Here is a 21,103-nt window from a genome sequence, read left to right as displayed (position 1 = left end):
TGAGTTAGGTGTGGTTGTGACATATACCTGCATCCCAGGCTGGAACAGGAGGACCTCAGCTACACAAGATTCTGTCTTCAACACCCCACCAGACTCCACAAATAAAACGTTTCCTCCCAAATCACTCAACTGTTATCAACTTGTAAACAGCAGAAACAAATTTGATTTACTGGTCTATAAATATTTCTTGGATTGACAAGTCCTCCACATTTATGATATTCAGGTAACAGAATTTACAAACATTTTAATTTTAACTACTTAGCTGTAACTAGAATTTTACACTTATACTTGGCATTTTAGGTATCACATACTATATTTCAAGATAACAAGGTGTTCACTTACCACAAAATTGGATCATTAGCAAGTTCACTGAAGCGTTTACACACACAAGCGGCTCTACAAAGATCCTGTTCCAGCAAATAAGAGAAGATTTTTAAAACTACTTCATCTGGCAGTTTCTCCTGAAGATACTGTTCAGCAGGTGCTGCTAAAAAGAAATTAACAAACGAAATGTAAACAATTCATTATCAAGCAATGACTTCCTCATTAAAGAATATTTTATCTAACAAATAGCTTGTATTTTTTGATGAGTTATATTTTCCTTTTATCTTACATATATGTGTACACACACACACACACACAAAATGGCTTTTTGTTTTATGTTAAAGGCAGTCTTGAAAAGTTTCCTAGGCTGGCCTTGAACTCACTAACTTAGGCAGGCACTTAATTTTCCAACCCTCTAACACCCACCCACGCCCTTGTTTATGGCTATACCACTTGACCTGGCTATGAAAAAGTACTTTTATATACAAATAAGACAGGGGCTGGAGAGATGGCTCAGCATTTAAGGGTTGGTACTGCTCTTGCAGAGGACCCATGTTTGGTTCTCAGCACCCATAACCAGAAGCTCACAACTCCTGGAAATCCAGCTCCAGGAAATCTGATGCCTTCTTCTAGCCCATTCAGGCAATTTTAATACCCTCCCCACAGAAACACACACACCCATAATTAAAAATAAATCTTTAAAAAAAGTCAAAGAGGGAAAGGTTAGGGTCCTAATATATTTTTAATAGTAGCTACTCTTAACATATTCAGATAATATTTAATTTAAATTTTTGGCATCAAATTTATTCATTCATTCACCCATTCACTCATTCATGTCTCTTATGTAGCCTTGGCTGTCCTGAAAACCTCTATGTAGACCAGGATGGCTTTGAACTCACAGTGATCCACCACATGTGCCACTATTTGTGGGCTCAAATGTAAGTTTTTAAAACTAACTGTTTCTTACTCCTTAGCTTTCCATTCAAAATACCTGATAGATCTTGTGACTTCCCAGACACTCTTGCACGCTTTGCTCGATGACCAAAGTTTTCTGTAGTTGAAGTTGAGGCACCCTTCAAAACCAGAGAGAAAATTCATCAATCAAATATTTCTACACTATATAATTACCTCTCAAAAATTGTACCCCCCCGCCCCAATTCTCTCATTACAAAAACCATTACAATGAACTGACCTCCATACTGTTCTTTGTAGGACACGCTGTTCTTTTTGGCAAAAGAGTTTTTCTACGAAGTTGGTATGGACTATTTTGTGCACCAGGACCTGATTCTTCTGCAACCATATCTGCAGGAACATCATCTGTAAAAGATAAAAGAAAAATGATACCCATCTTTTTAATAAAAATTTCAGGGGCTGGGGAAATGGCTCAGTAGTTAGGAGCACTGGCTGCTCTTCCAGAGGATCCAGGTTCAATTCCCAGTACCCACATGGCAGCTTACAAGACAGCTGTAAAATAAAATAAAAGTTGAATAAATTATTTTAAAAAAAATTCAAATTTGGCAAGAGAAAAGAGCAACCAAATTTTTATGTGGAATTCCAGCCAACTGGATGACTATCTGACAGATGTTAGACGTCTTATAAAGTCTTATAAAGCTTGGAATACACTAAAAAAGAAAGGGAAAGAAAGTGAAGAGTCAAAGAGAGGAGCAGGATCGAACAGTGAGGTGAGGTCAGCAGACTGGCAAGGGGTGCCATCGCAAAGCAGAGACGGGGAGGTGTCACCTCTGAAGAGAGGCAGGTCAGTACTGTGTACTAGACACACTAGGGTGGAAAGGATACCCACAGAGGGTGGTCTGAGATCTGGTGCTATAGAGTAAGAACATGAAAGAAATCTGCCAGGAGGGGGAAGGGAGAGGCTGAGTCTCACACAGCGGAGGTGATGGCAGAGATGGATTACATGTAACAACAGAGTGACATGATGACCAAATAAGTACACAGGATAATGGAAGCCGTATTTCTGTTCAACGAAACAGCTATAAATACACAAACAGAAAGCACGGGTAAGCCCTCTGATGTCGAGACTGGAGTTAAAGGTATAAAGTGTGAACTCATGATTTTCAACCACAGATATAGAAATACAGATGTAAATATTTAGATGTTCATGGAAAATGTGCTTATCATCCTTAGCTCTCTCCACATCCGAGAATACAAAGCTTCTCAAAGTAATGAGCATGACTAATATTTGGATCTTGCTTCTGATTAACATTTTTAATAAAAGGAAGTTTTCATACTCATTGGAAAAATGATAGATCCCAGGGCTCAGGCAGGAAAAGTACAAAATAAGCCTAGAATATCTCGTGGTAGAACGAAAGTACTCAAAAATGACGAGGTCATATAAAATAAGGTAGAAGTGAGCTTAAAAAGGCAAATTATGCTGGAGCATGGAAAGTAGTAACCGAAGCAAAGGTATACTCCATAAATAAACCCTGATATATATATAAATACACTGAAGAGTATGATGACAAGTACTTAAAGTTACTTCCCTAGAGATTAAGGAGTGAAATAGGATGCCAACTATATGTTGAGAGCTCGAAGTTCAGGTCATTAGGAAGACAAATTGAAACTGCCCCACCCAATAGCATCTAACAGAATTTCTATGATATCCCGTACAAAGATGCATAACATGAATTGAATTATGAAGTATCAAACAAGCCCAAATTTGTTCTATGAAGTAAAATGGTTTCTGTTGGAACAGAGTGGAAACAGTTGTTCTGTAGGATTCGAAGGGATAGGACAACTAAACACAACCCGTGGCTCTCGTGCAAAGAACACTACCTTCCCACCCCCCAGCAATTACTGAAACCTGGAAACCTAGAGACTGGAAAGCAGGATGTGTTCGTGTTAATTCCATACTTCTTTAGGAGAGTCTTGTTTGTAGGACACAGATACTCACTAGGTAGGACATAAAAAGGCAATTTAACGTTTAAAGGACTGGGGACCTCTACTACAGCTCATTCTCTAAGTTTGGGTTAAAAAAAAAAATCTTAAAAATTTCAATCCAAACAAGCCAAAAGAAGATAGATAGGAAAAAATGACTGCAATACATTACAAAGGGGCAATTTGTTCACAAATCAATACATGATTTATGGTGGTACACAATCATGTGGTGGTACATAAGATGTACACAGACAGTTCTAAATTAAGGAAATACAAATAAAAACAACAGTAAGAGATGGGCAGCGGTGGCGCACGCCTTTAATCCCAGCACTCCGGAGGCAGAGGCAGGCGCATCTCTGTGAGTTCGAGGCCAGCCTGGTCTACAGAGCCGAGATGCAGACAGGCACCAAAGCTACACAGAGAAACCCCGTCTCAGAAAAAAACAAACAAACAAAAAAGATAAATGAATAAATATAACACACGCACACACACAGACAGGATTTCAAGACAGGGTTTCTCTGTGTATTCCAGGCTATCCTGGAACTCACTCTGTAGACCAGGCTGGCCTTGAACTCAGAGATCCACCTGCCTCTCTGCGTAAAGGCATGCTTCTGCCACCACTCGGCTGATAATTTTTGTTTATCTACCACATTACCAAAGCCACAAAGACAATCTGCATACTAGAGCCATCAAGGCTAAGAGGAAAGACTCTTCACTGCTTTCCGAAGACAGTGTGGCCCGCTGTAACTTAGCTATCCATTTCTGACAGCTGACCCTGCAGCTGTCGTCATGCACAGCAAAGCAGTAGCATGTACCAAGACAGTCACCACAGTAGCTGTCCTACTGCAGGCCAGCTCACGATGGACTAATGTGTGGCTGCTACAAACATAAAGAAATTCTATACAGTGTGATGAAGCACTACCCCCAATGTACAAGTTGGCATACAAATCAGGGCTGCCAGCACTTGGGGGAGAGGGGGCAGAGGCAGGCAGATCTCTGTGAGTTCAAGGCCAGCCTGGTATAAAAGAGTGAGTTCCAGGACAGCTAGAGCTACACAGAGAAACCCTGTTTGAAAAAAACAAAAACAAATAAAAACTCAAAACAAAAAACAACAAATAAACAAATCAGGGCTGGGGTTGTAGCTTAGTAAGAGTGTCTATTATGTACAAGGCCCAAACTGCAAAACTCAGACAAAACAATTAAAAAAACAAACAACCAAACATAAACCCTGTACATCTATGTACATGTGGAACTTGTTCAGGGAACACACACACTCTCCATGGGACAGGGAGTCAACTTGAAGAGGCTCTTATTGGCTAAAGAGAAGATGTGATTGGAGCGATGGCTCAGGGGTTAAGAGCACTGGCTGCTCTTCCAGACGACTCAGGTTCAATTCCGAGCACCTACACGGGGTTATCAACTCCAGTTTCAGGTGATCTGGCACCTTCTGGCTTTTTCAGGCACCAGGCATGTGTGTGGTGCATAGACATACATGCAGACAAAATACTCAAATTTATAAAAATAAAAAACTCTTTCTTCTTGGCTTAACCTGAACCATCAAATGACCAACAGACAAAAAATGGCTCCCCTACAGACACACACCAGAAGAAAATAATAAAACTGCAGAATCACTACTTTGCAATTTCTTAATGCTAACAGACTTAGACATTTACCATCAATCATCCCTAGTATAACTAAAAGAGAAACCAGATTTTATATTTCCTCCAGAAAGAATAGAAGCCTGGGAAAGAGCACCAAAATGAGCTGAAAGCTTAGCTGTTATTATTTCACTTAAACATTGTTTTCAGCTGGGTCTCAGACACATGCTTATTACCTCAGCATGCAGAGGTCTAAAGCTAGAAGATCAAGAGTTTGAGGCTTCTCTGGGATACAGATGTGGTTTCTGTTGTTTTTGTTTCTGTTTTTCGAGACAGGGTTCTCTGTGTGGTCCTAGCTGTCCTGGAACTCACTTTGTAGACCAGGCTGACCTTGAACACAGAGATCCGCCTGCCTCTGCTTCCGAGTGCTGGGATTAAAGGTGTGTGCCACCACCGCCCAGCAAAGTGTTCTTTTAATACCATTTTCAAATAAAACTCTGAAAACCAAGTTTTGCACTGGAGTCAGAAAATACAGCATATGACTTACTAGGTATGTGTGGAGCCATTCTTTTGTGCTTTAGTGTGGTTAGTTTATCTGTGTCTAAAAGGAACATGTATAGTCTTTTGTCTTTTAAACAAGCTTTGATACATATCAGGCAGAAACTCTCTCAACTGAGGTGTATCTCCAGCCCCTAGAGCCTACATTTTAGAGTACAATATAGTTACATTTTACAATACAATTTTAAAATCTCTAAAAAGCAAGTTTTTAATATGTTGTTTAAATAGTCTATCTGTCCTTTCTTGTGAGTAGAACTAATATGGTTATCTACTGGCTTCTGAAAGAAATACGCTAATTTGCAATTAGCATCCAATTGCATCACTAGGTAGTCTATTTAACCTATAAACCTTTATTTTATATACTCCAAGATGTTAACTGGATACAGAACAAGGTTACTAATTCCTGGTGAATTACTCAACTTATCATTATGTGATAACTCTCTTTATTCTTTTCATAAAAATATAGACAAGCATCCTAATATAAGGATTGTCTTAGGCAATATCATCACCCTTTCTGCGATAGGGTTGTGTTATATAGCCACATATCCTTGGAACTAGTGATGTAGACCAGGTTGGCCTCAAACTTGGGATGACCCTCCCACCCATTCCTCCCTATGGTTAAAGGCATACACTATCAACCTAAATTTTTGAAAGTTGATTTGGCTTACCTTTTCATACTGGCCTGTTAAAACTCTCATCATGCTTTATTTCCTTTAATCTCTTAGAATACTTACTTTTGGTTTAATTTTGTTTCTTATTGTACATGAATTCACAGGAGTTACCCATCCACCATGAGTTCCTGAACCCATGTCAGGCTTGTGCACCAAGTCCTTCACCATCTCACCCCTCTTAATTACTTTATAAACGTTTTATATTATCTTTAAGTTCTCTCTATCATTGAGTTTGTTCTTGAGTGTTGGCCTAGCAGGTTCTTTTCCTAGTCACTATGAACAATTAGGGATTTCTAAGCCAAATATCTGGGTCTGTGCAAGCTGTTTTAAAAAGTCCCAATGTCACACTTAAAAATACTTATTTTTTATGTGTATAAAATGTTTTACTTGCATAAATGTATGTGTACCATGTGCATGTCTGGTGCCTATGGAAGTCAGAAGGCGGCTTTGGATACCATGGAACTGGAGATGGCTGTGAGCTTGGAATTGAACCCAGGTTCTCCTCAAGAGCAACAAGTCTGCTTAACCCCATGTGTGTACTAGAGTCCTACCTGAGTGCCATAGAATGGACTGCCAGGACCACACAAGACCCTGTGCTACCGTACTGTAGCACTCTCTCCTACTCATTGCCTTGGGGTCCTCTCATTTCCAGCACCCATGACTCCCCTCCTCCTTCCTTGGGGTTCAGCTACAGTTCTGTGACGTCACTCTGCTACGTTTGCAGTCTATGCACACACTGGACTGGTATTTCTATCAGCTTAGTTTAGTCATGCTTCAGAGTAATGTTCTGAACACTCAAAATACAGTATCATGCTGTGGGATATCTTTCTGTATGCTGTGAATATGTGATGCTCTGATTGGTTGATAAATAAAGCTGCATTGGCCTATGGCGGGGCAGGATGGAGCCAGGTGGGAAAATCCTAGAGGGACAGTGGGAGGAGAAAGGAGAGGAAGGAGACGCTGCCAGCCACCGGCAGGAGAAACAAGAAGTGAAAATACTGGTCAGCCACAGCTGCGTGGCAACTTATAGATTAATAGAAATGGGTTAATTTAAGATATAAGAGCTAGCTAGCAAGAAGTCTGAGCTATAGGCCATGCAGTTTGTAACTGATGGAACATCTGTGTGTTTACTTGGTCTGAGCAGCTGCAGGACTGGGAGGACACAGGGAAACTTCCAGCTACAGTATCAACTTTGTTTTCTAGTCATCAGTGTCTCTCTATTTTGTCTCTAAAGGATCATGTACATCTTCCTCACTATAGTACAGTTGCTGTGGTGGTTAGAATAAGATTACCACCAGAGGCTCATATACTTGACTGCTTAGTCACCAGGGAGAGGAACTCTTTGATAGGATCAGAAGGATTAGGAGGTGTGGCCTTCTTGGAGGAAGTGTGTCACTGGGAGTGGGCTTTGAGAGTTCAAAAGCCAGGCCCAGTGCATCTCTCACTCTGCTTGCAGATCAGGATGCAGTTCTCAGCTGCTTCTCCAGTATCACATCTGCATGACACCATGCTCTCCACCATGATGATAACTGGCTAAACCTCTGAAACCATAAGCAAATGTCCAATTCAATGCTTTCTTTCCTAAGAGTTGCCTTGGAACCAGGTGTGGTGGTGAGCCTTTAATCCCAGCACTTGGGAGGCAGAGGCAGGCAGATCTTTGAGCTTGAGGCCAGCCTGGTTTACAGAGTAAGTTCCAGAACAGCTAGGGATCCATAGAGAAACCCTGTCTTGAAAACAAAACAAAACAACCAAAAAAAAAAACAAAACAACCAAAAACAAAGAAGTAGGCTTGGTAATGTTTTTCTTCACAGCAATAGAACAGTGACTGAGACAGTTGCCTTAATTATTTTTACCTTTGCTATATCGTATTTTAACAAAATTATAACCTCTGAGGGTTATACTTGCACTGTTTCAGCTTAGTACCTATAAAGACTCAGTAAATGTTGATTCCTCTCCATAAAGAATACTTAATTTCCACAACTAATAAGAACTATAATGATCTTTACTGAAGAATGAACAGATAGGAACTGACTTAACTTTGTTTTTCCAGATTTACATTTTTTTTTTACATTATTTTTTGTTCCTTCCTAAAATTATAGAGAAGCATTCCCCAAGACAGATCTGGCATACAAGAATAGATAAAATATGATTTATTATATAAATAAGGAAAACAATATATAAAGCCAATGATTGTGGTAACTATCAAATACCGAGTGACTAATTCAATTAGGGCTTTGCTATGTAACCCTCCACTTAGATATACATGTAATCTCAAAAGTAAGAACAGCAAAAAAAATGTTAATATGCAATTCAACAGAAAGCTACATGTACATATATAATATATATACACACACACACATAATCAAATTTTATTTTTACATTTCTGGACTTTTCTTCAAATCCTATATATATATATATATGTATATTCTAGAATTTTCACTATGAATTGGAACCACTAGGATAAGGAAGGCCCTCAGAAAATAAATAGGTTTCTTAATTTAAAAGTAAATATTTAACAACTTTATAATTAAGTAGCAATGAAAATGTACTAGGATGCAAGTAACAATCTGGTGTCTCTCCAGCCTGAGGCTAGAACACCTTGATTTTTATATATATTTGTGGCCATCTCAAAGGTTTGCAGAATGTAGTTTATGGAGATTAATGTACAGGAGTCATCCCCTCCACACACACAGACTACTTACAGAGACCCAGACTGGACGGCAGCAGTGAGGGCTGTGCTGCTAACAACCGTGTGTTTAGAACAGCTCCGAGTGTCACAGTGCAAAGCACTACCACCTGACAACTGTTTCTAACACAGCTGGGAAACACTACTGCTTTTTCCAATCAAAACTATCCATGAATACATTGAAATCAAGAGAACACTTATTTTAAATATTCTTTAAATATTTTTACCTAAAGCAGAGGTATTTTAAGATAGAGAATCTAAAAATAAGTATGTTAAGTTTGTTTTAAAAAGCTTGACCTGCCGTACAATGTAATCAGATCCTGGTTATACTTAGGCTACAAATTCTCAACATTTAACTATTTGATACAATGCTACATGACATCCTGCAGTAATATATTTATTTATATAAACAGGTACGTATGTCTATTAAATTTCACCATCACGTAACTGTAGAGATTAGCTGAACCCTTCTTAAAAAAAGATAAAAACAAACACACTTTAGCTACTTTCTACCAACTTAGAGCGCCCAATCTTCGCTGTTGTGACTATCAGAAAGGCCATGAGGATTCATTTCTCCTGCAGAGTTCACAACTGTCTGTGGTGAAGTGCACAGCAGCACAAAGCATGGTTTACTGACAAGTCTTTGCTGACCGAGTGAAGGAGGAACGGCCGTGCCATGCCTGGTGCTAGCTACAGTGAAACAGCAGCCAGGCCTACGGCGGGACAAGTGTGTGCTACCGAACGAAGAAGCTGCGGCTGCGGCGGCTGCGGCTGCATTTTGTCAACCTGAAGATACACTGCAGCATGCCTGCAGTCTGTGGTATAGCACAACATTGATGTTTCACATACGATGTGTCATCCAATTTCATGAGAAAACTGCATTATAAGTGATAAAGAGTATTTTTGCTCAATGGACTAGTCTTATTATTTTTATGTCAAAATTACTGATAGTGTCTACAAAGAAAATCTCTGTTCCAGAACTGATTAAATTTTATAGCCTTAAATTGAAAAATAAAATCTCTCAATTTTTGACAACTACTAATCCAAGTTTACATTTCCTTGGGAACAACTTAGCTCTTCCCTGTTACATACCACAACCTCCTAGGCTTTGAGGGAGAAGAGTGTACAACAGCCCCCCCTCTTTGTAAAATGAACATCATACAAATTCTTGGATTTACTTTTATTTCTTAGTGTGTCTATGTGAATGCAGTTATGAATGCATGCCATGTGTGGAGGTCAGAGGAAAACTTTTGAGAACTGGTTCCCTCCTTCTAACGCGGGTTCCAGGGACTGAACTCAAACTATCAGGCTTCCTTCCATGGTAAGCATTTTAACCTGCCAAGCCATCTTGCAAGCCTAAAATTCTTTCTTTCAAAAGAGGTTTCTTCTCCTTTGTTGTTGTTGTTGTTGTTTTCAGGTTTATTGAAAATATGACAGAACAGATTCAAATGGCTCCACGCGGTGTTTTGAAATTCATCCCAACTGTAGGCTGAGTGACCTGCAGGTTAGAGAGGCTCCCGAAGTCCAGAAGCTTCAGCATCTCCTTGGTGTCAGGATCTACCTCAATGATCTCCTGATCCAGGGCTGAGACCTCAGGAACATAATTCTCTCTCCTTTCTCTCTCTTCTTCCTGCAACTTGATAGAGATGCCTCTCACAGGACCTCTCTGAGTCCTCTTCATCAGATGCGTGACATAGCCGGCGATCTTGTTGCGGAGTTTCTTGCTGGAGATAACGGCGATCTCCTCGCACACGTGCTTGTTGGTGTGGAAGTCATTCCCCAGGCGCGTGTAGTACTTCTCGATGATGACCCGGGCCGCCTTCTTCACAGTCTTGGTGCGAACGCGGCCCATGTTGACGGGTCCCGGTAAAAGAGGAAACAGCACTTCTTCTCCTTTCATACTGTTCATTCAGTTTTGAATCTTCATCATCCCCAACTGTCAACATTCATAAATATATTCCTATTCTATTGAACAAGAAAGTATTTTTAAAGTTAGTGACTTTTCTAAGGTTGTTTTGAGACAATGTCTCATTACGTAGCCTAGGCTGGCCTGGAACTCATTATGTAGCCAAGGCTAGCCTTGAACTCACAGAGTTCCTCCTGTTTCTGCTTCCTTAGTGCTGAGATTAAAGGTGCAAACACCATGTCCAGCAACTTGTGTACATTTTAATTATCTCCAAGTTCAATATTAACTAGTTAACAAGGTAATTAAAAGCAGTGTTATAGCTGTGTGGAAGCTGATGTGACTAAGTATCAAATTTATCATCAAATGACCGTTGCTCCAAATTAACAATGAGCTCAATCTTAGCATACAGCTTAAGGGAAAAACAGCCTGTCCCTAATTTTATTTCCACATTAAGTTTAGAAATTTCTAGAAATGATCTTTTATTGGTTTGTATTTACTGGAGAAAGAATAACCAAGAGCAGCAAAGTAGGAAGAGCAAGAAGATTTCATTTATTGTTTTTAAGATTTATTAAGTGTATATGTGGGTGTTTGGTATGTATGCTACCTATTGAGATCAGAAAAGGTTGGGGAGCCCCTGAAATTAGAGGTACACATGGTTATGAAGGATGTGGTTGCTAGGAACAGAACTCAGATCCTCTTCTTGAACAACAAATGCTCTTGGGTGCTGAGCCATCTGTCTGGCTCCTATTTTACTCTTACAAGCATTAACTATTTACCCCAGGCTGGAGAGAGGGCTCGGCGGTTAAGAGCACTTGCTGTTCTTACAGAGGACCCAGATTTGATTCCCAGCACCCACACTGCAGCTCACAAGCATCTGTAACTCCAGATCCTCCTTTTGGCCTCCTTGAAACCGGGCACACACACAAGTGGTACACAGAAATATATCACCTCTGCTTTGTGAATGTCACTAAGACAACTACTTTATTTGGAAGAAGGAAAGCGAATGGGAAGAGGCATGATCAGTTCTTCTTTCCATAGTATTATAGTAAACTGTAATTATACAAATGACACAAAACAAAACCCAAAACACCAGTATCCCCTAGCAAGCCAGCCATAGGAGCACACGGCCACACTCTTCAGCACTCAGATAGCTAAGGCAGGAAGATAACCAGTTCGTGACCAGCTGAGGTTTTACAGCTTATACTGCTAACTAAGGCACTATCCAAATACCAATTGTTTGTACTAGTATAATTAAGTATACTTGTTACCAGTATTTTAGAGGCTTGTAGAAAATACAATGCAGTGGGACACACACCTTTTAATCATTTTCTAAAGAGGTAGTTCCTTAGATATTTTCATTTAGTAAAAGAGTATCAACATTAAGTGGGGACAGTACAGTACAATGTAAAGATACAAGAGTTCCAGAAAGACTGGCTTTTGTTTAGCACTCAGTATTAGCCCTGTTCTGTTCAGAAAGTGCCGTGTGTGTGTGTGTGTGTGTGTGTGTGTGTGTGTGTACACATATACGATATATGGAATGGCTTCTCTACTCTTTTTTAAATTATTTTTAAAAAATGTGTGACAGTGTCTCTCACTGACCTTGAAGCTCCCTGGTTGGCTAGCCTGGCTGGCCTTACAGTAAGCCTTGGGGTCCCCATCTCTGCCTCTCCAATACTGGGCTTACAGATACATGCTGCTGGGCCTAGTTTACTCGTATGGCTACTGAAGATCTGAACTTAGGTCTTCATGCTTACATGGTAAAGTACTTTAACCAACTGAGGCACCTCCCTGGCCTCAGTTTCTCACTTTTTTTTTGGTTTTTCGAGACAGGGTTTCTCTGTGTAGCTTTGCGCCTTTTCCTGGAACTCATTTGGTAGCCCAGGCTGGCCTCGAACTCACAGAGATCCGCCTGGCTCTGCCTCCTGAGTGCTGGGATTAAAGGCGTGAGCCACCACCACCCGGCTCAGTTTCTCACTTTTAAACTTCAACTTCCTTTACTGACTTTCAGTTCATCTACAAAATGGAGATAAGCAAGCAGGCCAGCAGGACAGTTCATTAGGTGAAAGGACTCACTGTACAAGGCTGACAACCCGAGTTTAATGCCCAAAGCCCAGGATGGAAGAACTACTGAAAGATGTCTTGACCACCTGCACACCTCTACTCACTCACATACATCACACACCACAAATCATCTGAAATTTTAAAAAATGGAGACGTGTCATGGTTGTCCACCTTAGGATTTATTGCGATGACTGATAACTGTTAGTACTTGATGAAGACAACATCTCAGAATCAGCTATTATTATCATAACTGAGATGAGACACTGAAAGTTACAAAATGTATTCAAAATTTATTTCAAATCCCAGGGGAAAAAAAATTTTTTTTTTTAAATTACTCCATCTAATATTTGGAAAATTCTATGTGGCAGAAATAATGATTACAAAATACATCTCATGATAGGTCTCAAAGAGCAAAATTTATAGAGTTAAATTGATAAAGGCCAAGGGCTGACTACAGGTAAAAACAAACACTGTCTCCTTTAACTCCAGCAGTCATTTTGTAAGGTTGTAGAATAGTCAACAACGTAAGGCATTTGGTAAAGCTGTAAAAAGGTCAACAATGTTGCCAGTTAGTGTAATTATTTTTTTCTGATTATAAAAGCACAAATACAACAAAGGACAACTGTCACAGTGAATGTCAAAACAATGGCCTTCATTGTAGATCACAAAGGAAGCAATGACTCTTCACTGAACTATCAAACACAGGGAAGGTAGAATTAAAAATATTCCAGACATGCAGACCTATTTCAGCCAAACTAAAGAGTAAACACAGCAGTAAGACAATGACACAGTATCCAGGAGGTAATGTAGTCACCTTACTGAAGAAGCCAGAGAGGAAAAAAGCTCCAAGATAAACAGTAGCCACTCTATCTTCGAAGAAGAATCAAACAATGTTTTTCCAGGAGTGTTAGATAAAATGGTAAAAGCAACACACGGTACTTAAAGACAGTCCATTGGGGTTAAAGCAATGGCTCAGAGTTTGTTAAAGCACAGGCTGCTGTTCCAAAGGACTCAGGTTCAATTCTCAGTAGCCACAGAGTAGCTCATAAATTTTTGTAACTCTGGCCCCAGGGAGATCTGACACATTCTACTGGCCTCTGAGGGCATCAGGCATGTAAAGCGGTGTAGGTGTAAATGCATACACACAGGCAAAACACTCATATACAGAAAACAACAGCCCATCAATGTAACTGGGAAGAATCCCTTTGGAGTGGCCCAGACATAGGTAATACTATGTACTGGAAAAGAAAATACACTTCTGGTACATATTTAGTGTTACAGAAGTATTACATACATCCATATTCATAATAAGGTGAACACAAGTGTATTTTTAGCTTCTACACTCAATGCACACACAATTTACTGAAAAACTTAAAGTTTGTACATATTACCAATATAGACACTCTTTTTTTAGATTTACTTATTTACTTTTTAATGTACATTGGGGTTTTACCCGCATGTATTTGTGTGTGTGTGTGTGTGTGTGTGTGTGTGTGTGTGTGTGTGTGTGTGCGCGCGCGCGCAAGCCAGATCCCCTGGGACCAAAGTTATAAACATTTATGAGCTACTATGTGGGCGCTGGGAATTGAACCCGGGTCTTTTGGAAGAGCAGCTGGTGCTCTTAACCTCTGAGTCATCTCTCCAGTCCCCAATATAGACATTCTTAACCTTCAAAATACATGTCTTAGGGTTTCTATTGCTGCAATGAAATAGCATAACCAAAAAGCAAGTTGAGGAGAAAAAGGCTTATTTAGCTTACACTTCCAGATCATAGTCCATCACTGGAGGAAGTCAGAACAGGAACTCAAGCAGGGTCAGAACCTAGAGGCAGGGTCAGAACCTAGAGGTCATGGAGGTGTTTCCCATGGCTTGCTCAGCCTGCTTTCTAACAGAACCCAGGACCACCAGCCCAGGGACGGCACCACCACAAAAGGCTGGGCCTTCCCCAACTGATCACTAATTGAGATAATGCTTTACAGGTGGATCTCATGGAGGCATTTCCTCAACCCAGGTTCCTTCCTCTCTGATGACTCTAGCTTGTGTCAAGTCGACACAAAACCAGCCAGTACAATGCAAATGCAGAACTTATCTAGGACAGTGTTTCAATGAAAAGCAAGAACTGAGAATGTCATCATTATACTAAAGACAGGATCTATAGCTATCAACCAAAAGGTTTATGGGAATTAAGTTGATCACCACAGCAGAACTCAAAAGACAACATCTAAAAGTAACAAAGAACTGACTGGATGAGCTCTGAAGGGCCAAATGATCTACGTTACTCAAAAGCTACCCCTTGTAGCCATCTGTCTTTATGCACAAACCTACATACCTAATAGTACATGCAGATTTACTTTGTAGAGATTACAAAACTAGGGAGCCACAGAAACTGCACAGCAGTTACTGGTGTGTACTGCTTTTGCAGAGGTTCTGAGTTCATTCCTAACATCCACATCTAGTTACTCACAACATTCCTCTAGTCTCTGAAGGAACCTATACTCATATAGACACGGAGACATCTGTTGAGAAAGGAAAGACATATCTGGAATAGTCATTTATATTCCCATATCTACAAATTGCTACATTAGACAAGGAACCAGATCATGTAAGACAGTTAAAAGACTATGAATATAAAATAAGATGCTGCATTTGTAGTAGAAATGATTTATATAAAAGAAGCTACACACAGGCATATGCTATCACAGAAGAGAAGGAAGGATGATTAGGAGTTAAGGCTAGTCTCAGCTACATAGTTAGATTGGAAGCTAGCCTGAGCTAAATGAAAACCCTGTTTCAAAGGTCTGGAGAGCTGACTCAGATAAGTTAAGAGACTTGCTGCTCTTGCAGACTACTGGGTTCAATTCCCAGAATCTACATGGTGGTTCACAACCATGTTAACAGGGGATCTCTTCTGATCTTCGTGGGCACCAAGCATGCACATGGTGCACATATATACTTGTAAGCAACACACATAAAACAAAAATAATTAAATCAATAAAAAAATTAAGCAAAAAAGAAAACCCTGTTTGGGGGTTGGGGAAAGGTGTTAAGAAGTAAATGTAAGCAGGTGGTGGTACCAGGCACACGCCTTTAATCCCAGCACCTGGGAGACAGAGGCAGTTGAATCTCTGAGTTCAAGGCCATCCTCATCTATATAGATAAAGTTAAAGAACAGCTAGGGATACACTGAGAAACTCCGTCTCAAAAAACAAAAAACAAAACAAAACAACAAAAAAAGGGGAACTTAAAAGGCACTGGTTGAACATGCAAAACCAACAGAGGCAAGAGTACAAAAATATTTTTACTCAAGTCCATAGTCATGTCAGACGGGATATAGAAATCAAGGCAGATAAAGCATATTCTCTTCTTAAATTCAATTTTGTGTTTATCTGAGCAAAAACAAATAGCATATTTTAACCTCCTACTTACAAGTTTTACCAAAGTAAATGGAGAATCACATTAAAGAACAGCAGATGGCGCCAAAATGTCATTAAAAATACTGCTTTGGGTAACTACAAACGAATCCACGGTTAACTGAAGCCAAGGCAGGAGGTGGGAGCCAGGACCCATCCTAGTAAAACTGAAGAATGTAAGTTAGAATAAGAAACCAGCAAGTTTTCACGTGGTCTGAAATACCATGAGAGAGGGCCTCACTAGTTACTCCCCACTCCTAAGTGCTGGGATTCTCCTTTTCTTGCTGTCATGCTGTCAATTTTTCTAGCTGTCCACCAACAGTACAGAATATCTTTTTTCTAATAAACCAACAAAACAAAACATCTATATCTATTTTTAAAGTAAACAGACACATAATGGGAAACTTTGTGCTCCCCACTCCCAATAATAAAGTACACAGCATTTAAAACTATGTTAGGTTTACACAGAAGTCTTATTACTTCTATTTCTTTTTTTTTTTTTTTTTTTGGTTTTTCGAGACAGAGTTTCTCTATGTAGCTTTGTGCCTTTCCTGGAACTCACTTGGTAGCCCAGGCTGGCCTCGAACTCACAGAGATCCACCTGGCTCTGCCTCCCAAGTGCTGGGATTAAAGGCGTGCGCCACCACCGCCCGGCTTACTTCTATTTCTTAATGTTACGGAATTTGAGTGCTGCATTTCAAATAATTACAGTGTTTTCTGGGGCAGCAGAGGGCTAGGCAGCTAAAGGCACTTGCTATGCAAGCCTGGCAAACTCAGATCTCAATCTGATCCCTGAGACCCACGAAGAGGTGGAGAACTGACCTCCACAAGCACATGGCCCATGTGCACTTGTGCATGCACACACCCACATGCACATACACACACACACACACACACACACACACACACACATACACACAAAATTTAGAGAACTCCCACCACTGTTCCAACTGGTTAGTTCTTGCCAGAAATCACAACCAGGGCATTAAAAATTAACTATTTCATATTGATGGCTAGTAAATGTAAATGGCAATTGTGAATGTAAGATTTCAATCCTTATCCTTAATTAAACATTTTACCCTGGACTCTAACCAACACTAATCTAAAAACTTGGGCCTTGGGGTCTTGAGTAGCTAAAACACTGCTGAACAAGCCTGGAGATCGGAGCTTTGATGCCGGGATCCACATAAAGGGGCATGAAACACAGCTGCAGGAAGTTGTTTACCTCCAATTTTGGTCCTGCCCCCACCCATGAAAAAGCCAAGATATGTCAGAAAAGACTTAAAAAAGATATGATACACCAGTCACACAGAGTCACTTTGCTCCACTGGAAAATGAGGGGTCCGCACCCCATTTCTAAGCCTGAGTCACCTGCAGACTCTGTAAGAACATGACTAGCCACTATACCTGATTTCACACACCCACCTCCCATGGCAGATGTACATCTATTTCAGGGATAGGCAAGCCCAAGCTGATCCTCTGCAGCATTTGTTTATTTTTTGGAAGAGAAGAGGAAGGTTGTAAGATAGCAGTGTTCTTTTTATTCCTGCTAGCAGAATCAAAAACAGAATGAGTGCCAGGCGGTGGTGGTGCAAGCCTTTAATCCCTGCACTTGGAGGCAGAGCCAGGTGGATCTCTGTGAGTTCGAGGCCAGCCTGGTCTACAGAGCGAGATCCAGGACAGGCACCAAAGCTACACAGAGAAACCCTGTCTCAGGGAAAAACAAAACAAAACAGGTGAGTGCTGTACTGTCTACAGTAGGTAATCATCCTAGCTCTTTGAGGAAACCCAACCAGAATGCCAGGTTGACAAACTGACCAGGGCAAAGATACAACTGTGGAAAATCAGAAATAAAACTTGCTGTATGAAATATTTCTTATTTTTAAAACACTGAGTTTAATTGAATTTACATCCAAAAGCACCTTGAATTTTGAAAGCGTTCCACCATTCATGATATAAAACAAGGAGTAATAACATGAAACCCCACGTTATTAGAGGAATTAAGCAAAGTGGAGTAATGTGGAGTAACTAAAAAGGAATAGTGAAAATCAAAACCTAATCTACAGGGCAAAGAATAACAATTCAAGTCCAAATCTCAAAACATGCACAATGTATAATTCTTTCTTTTGAATTCTCCTTTAACATCAATTATCACAGTACCAGACATATGACTCCTAATAAGTAACTATGACAAATCTAAAACAATTAGTCCAAAGACTTAACAGTTTCAAATACAAGGATTTGTGCTGCACTGAAGTCTGTTGCAATCTAGGAAATATAATCCAAACCAAGCTCTTGTTAAATTAGCTCGATAAGAAGTAGACCTGTTGGCTGGGCGGTAGTGGTGGTGCAGGCCTTTAATCCCAGCACTTGTGAGACAGAGGCAGGTGGATCTCCGTGAGTTCAAGGTCAGCCTGGTCTACAGAGTGAGTTCCAGGCAGCTAGGGCTGTTACCCAGAGAAACCCCGTCTCGAAAAACCAAATCATTTTAAAAGCTAAAAACAGGACTTGGAGAGATGGGTCAGTGGTTAAGAAAACTTGCCGCTCTTGCAAACACCCAAGTTCAGTCCTCAGTCCCCAGGGGGGCAGGGCACAACCATCTGTAAGTCCACTTGCAAGGGAGCTGACACTCTCTTCAGCCTGTGGACGATGCACGTGCACACACACACACACACACACACACACACACACACACACACACATGTGCAAGCACATTCCTTAGCACTGCTAATTGCTAGCTGAAGGAACAAAACAAGAAGAGAGCTCTCAAAGTCTCACACTGAAACTAACTGATAGACTGGAACTGACAAACAGATGTCCATTCACAGATCTTTGGCCAGAACTGCTTATATGGGCCAATGACAGTGGCCCAGAGAGTGGCAGATGAAAGAGCAAGAGCAGCAAGGTTCTGTCATCAAATGGAAGTGACACTGTTAGGACTGTGCCCAACAAGGCCCTAGGGTGCAAACAACTTAGATGAAATGTCTCATGATGATTCTTACTCCCGCCATCACCCCCGCCACTGCCATCACCTGCACACGTGACCCCAGCGGGAAGTCTCTTCATCAGCTGACAGAGGAAGCAAGGGCTCACTTTATAGGATGTTCCTGTGTAACATACAGAAATCAGTTCTGGGTGGATAGATACAGCACTGCAACTCTATTCTGGGCCACCCACTGAGGGGCACTGATGAAGAATATAGCCAGATACACAATTATATACCAACCAATCCATGGGCAGTGGTCAATGGCTGGATGATCAGCAACTTGGAGATATGCAACTTCAAGTTGGGGATGAAGAAACCTGGGGGACGGGTATGCAGCTAAACCCAAGTGGGCAACCCCAAGGTATTTGTGTTAACATGTAGATAAATGCCACCAAAAGTGGCATCAAGAGAGAAGGATTTTAATAAATATTCAAGTGGTGGCTTTCCCTGTTAGTGACCATGGACTCACGAATAAAGTGCCCACTAAGCAAGTAGCAAGGATGGAGGTTATACTTGGGCTTAGAAGGGAGAAGGAAGGCTACTGTTGAGTGCCTAGTCTGTCAACAGTGGAGATCGATACTTAGACTTGACGTGGCAGCTTCCTACAGTAGAAGGTTAAGGTCACTCAAGTCTGAGTATCGTTGGAGCACTTTCATAATGGAAGAGCAGCATCTTATCTGCCTTAGACACAACCCAGCAAATGCTCGTGAAATTCACTGAACATACCATCCTAAGACAGCTTGGCTTCATAGAATAATAGTCTTTTGAAGGTTGTTAGGTTAATACTTTGTAGCGATGGGATGATGATCTACAAGCAACTATGTATTCCCTGCATCAGTGTTTAACACATGGTACTGTTTCTTCAGTAGTCAGAATTGACAGGCCTAAGAATCAAGAGAGAAACGAGAGTGGTATCTCTTCTGCTTTTAGTGACACACTAACAACATTTTTGCTTTGTGTCACTGTGAGTATGTCACATACTCTTCCAGCCTGGAGATCTTAGCTCCAAAGGAAGGAAGGCTTCCATCAGGAGATGAAACAATTCCACTGAAATGCAAGTTACCATTGCCACCTGGCCATTTCAAACACTCATGTATCTGAATCAAAAAGCAATGGAGTTATTAGGCTGCCTGAGTATTTTATCTGGACTACTGAGAGGAAATTGGTCTGTTACTACTCACTCACAAGGGAAAAAGAAAGAGCATGTCTGGCATGTAGGAGATTCCCCAGGTTATATCACAGTATCACTGTTCATGTAATCAAAGTCAACAGAAAACTATGACCCAATTAATCAAGACTACAAATAGCCCAGATCCTTCAGAAATCAGAAAGAATTACACCTAGTGCTTGTTAAAAGCCAAGAGAATACAGAATAAGTAGCAAAAAGGAAACTGGTATGAGCAGCAGCTATAATTATCTAAGTAGTTACAGAAATGAAGTATTTCTTTCTCACTTGTGTGTGTGTGTGTGTGTGTGTGTGTGTGTGTGTAACATATATGGTCCTTTGGGGAGGGTGGTGAGTAGACTGAACTCAAGACATGCAAGATAAACACACTACCACTGAGCTATAGCTCATTCCCTGTTTCTTTTTGTTGTTGTTGTTGTTTGGAGGTAAGGTCTTCTATGCAGCTCTGACTGTCCTGGAACCAGTATGGCCTGGACCTCAGAGATCCAGCTGCCTCTGTCCCCCTTGTGCTGGGATTAAAAGTGTACACTACCCTGCCTACATGCCTTGACTTAAAAATAAATAAATAAATAAATAAATATATAAATAAATAAATCACACTATTGATTTATGTTGGGTGGGTGTGGTGGCACATTCCTTTGATCCCAGCACTCAGGAGGCAGAGGCAGGTGGATTTCTTTGAGTTCCAAGACAGTCAGACATTATGTATGTCTTAAGAAAATAAATTTGGGTGCCAATGTATTAATTTGGAGAGTGTCTTGGGGTAAGATGAAAATTTAAACCAGCAAACTCTTGAGTAAATAAATAGCTCTCCATAAGTGC

The 21,103-nt window shown here is 40.6% G+C and overlaps 2 protein-coding genes across 3 annotated transcripts in view; both read right to left on the bottom strand.

The window, feature by feature from the left end:
* Window positions 1-21,103, bottom strand: part of Fbxo11 (F-box protein 11) — an 81,567-nt gene that overhangs the window by 28,215 nt on the left and 32,249 nt on the right. The window contains exons 2-4 of one of the 2 annotated variants that reach the window (XM_059248455.1): window positions 1,517-1,641; window positions 1,316-1,397; window positions 343-487 (exon numbers count right to left, since the gene is read on the bottom strand). In XM_059248455.1, coding sequence (XP_059104438.1) covers window positions 343-487; window positions 1,316-1,397; window positions 1,517-1,641 — 352 coding nt within the window. The remainder of the gene's footprint in view (window positions 1-342; window positions 488-1,315; window positions 1,398-1,516; window positions 1,642-21,103) is intronic. The other variant, XM_059248456.1, reaches the window with a different exon arrangement.
* LOC131897527 (small ribosomal subunit protein eS17-like) lies at window positions 9,810-10,675 on the bottom strand. Its single transcript, XM_059248457.1, has one exon. It carries the CDS (start codon window positions 10,639-10,641, stop codon window positions 10,177-10,179), a length of 465 nt encoding a protein of 154 aa, XP_059104440.1. The 5' UTR covers window positions 10,642-10,675; the 3' UTR covers window positions 9,810-10,176.

The sequence above is a fragment of the Peromyscus eremicus genome, chromosome 22 (genome assembly GCF_949786415.1).
Source record: "Peromyscus eremicus chromosome 22, PerEre_H2_v1, whole genome shotgun sequence".
Classification (NCBI taxonomy): domain Eukaryota; kingdom Metazoa; phylum Chordata; class Mammalia; order Rodentia; family Cricetidae; genus Peromyscus; species Peromyscus eremicus.
The sequence above is the reverse complement of the archived record's forward strand: the minus strand, read 5'-3'. Positions and strand labels throughout refer to the sequence as shown.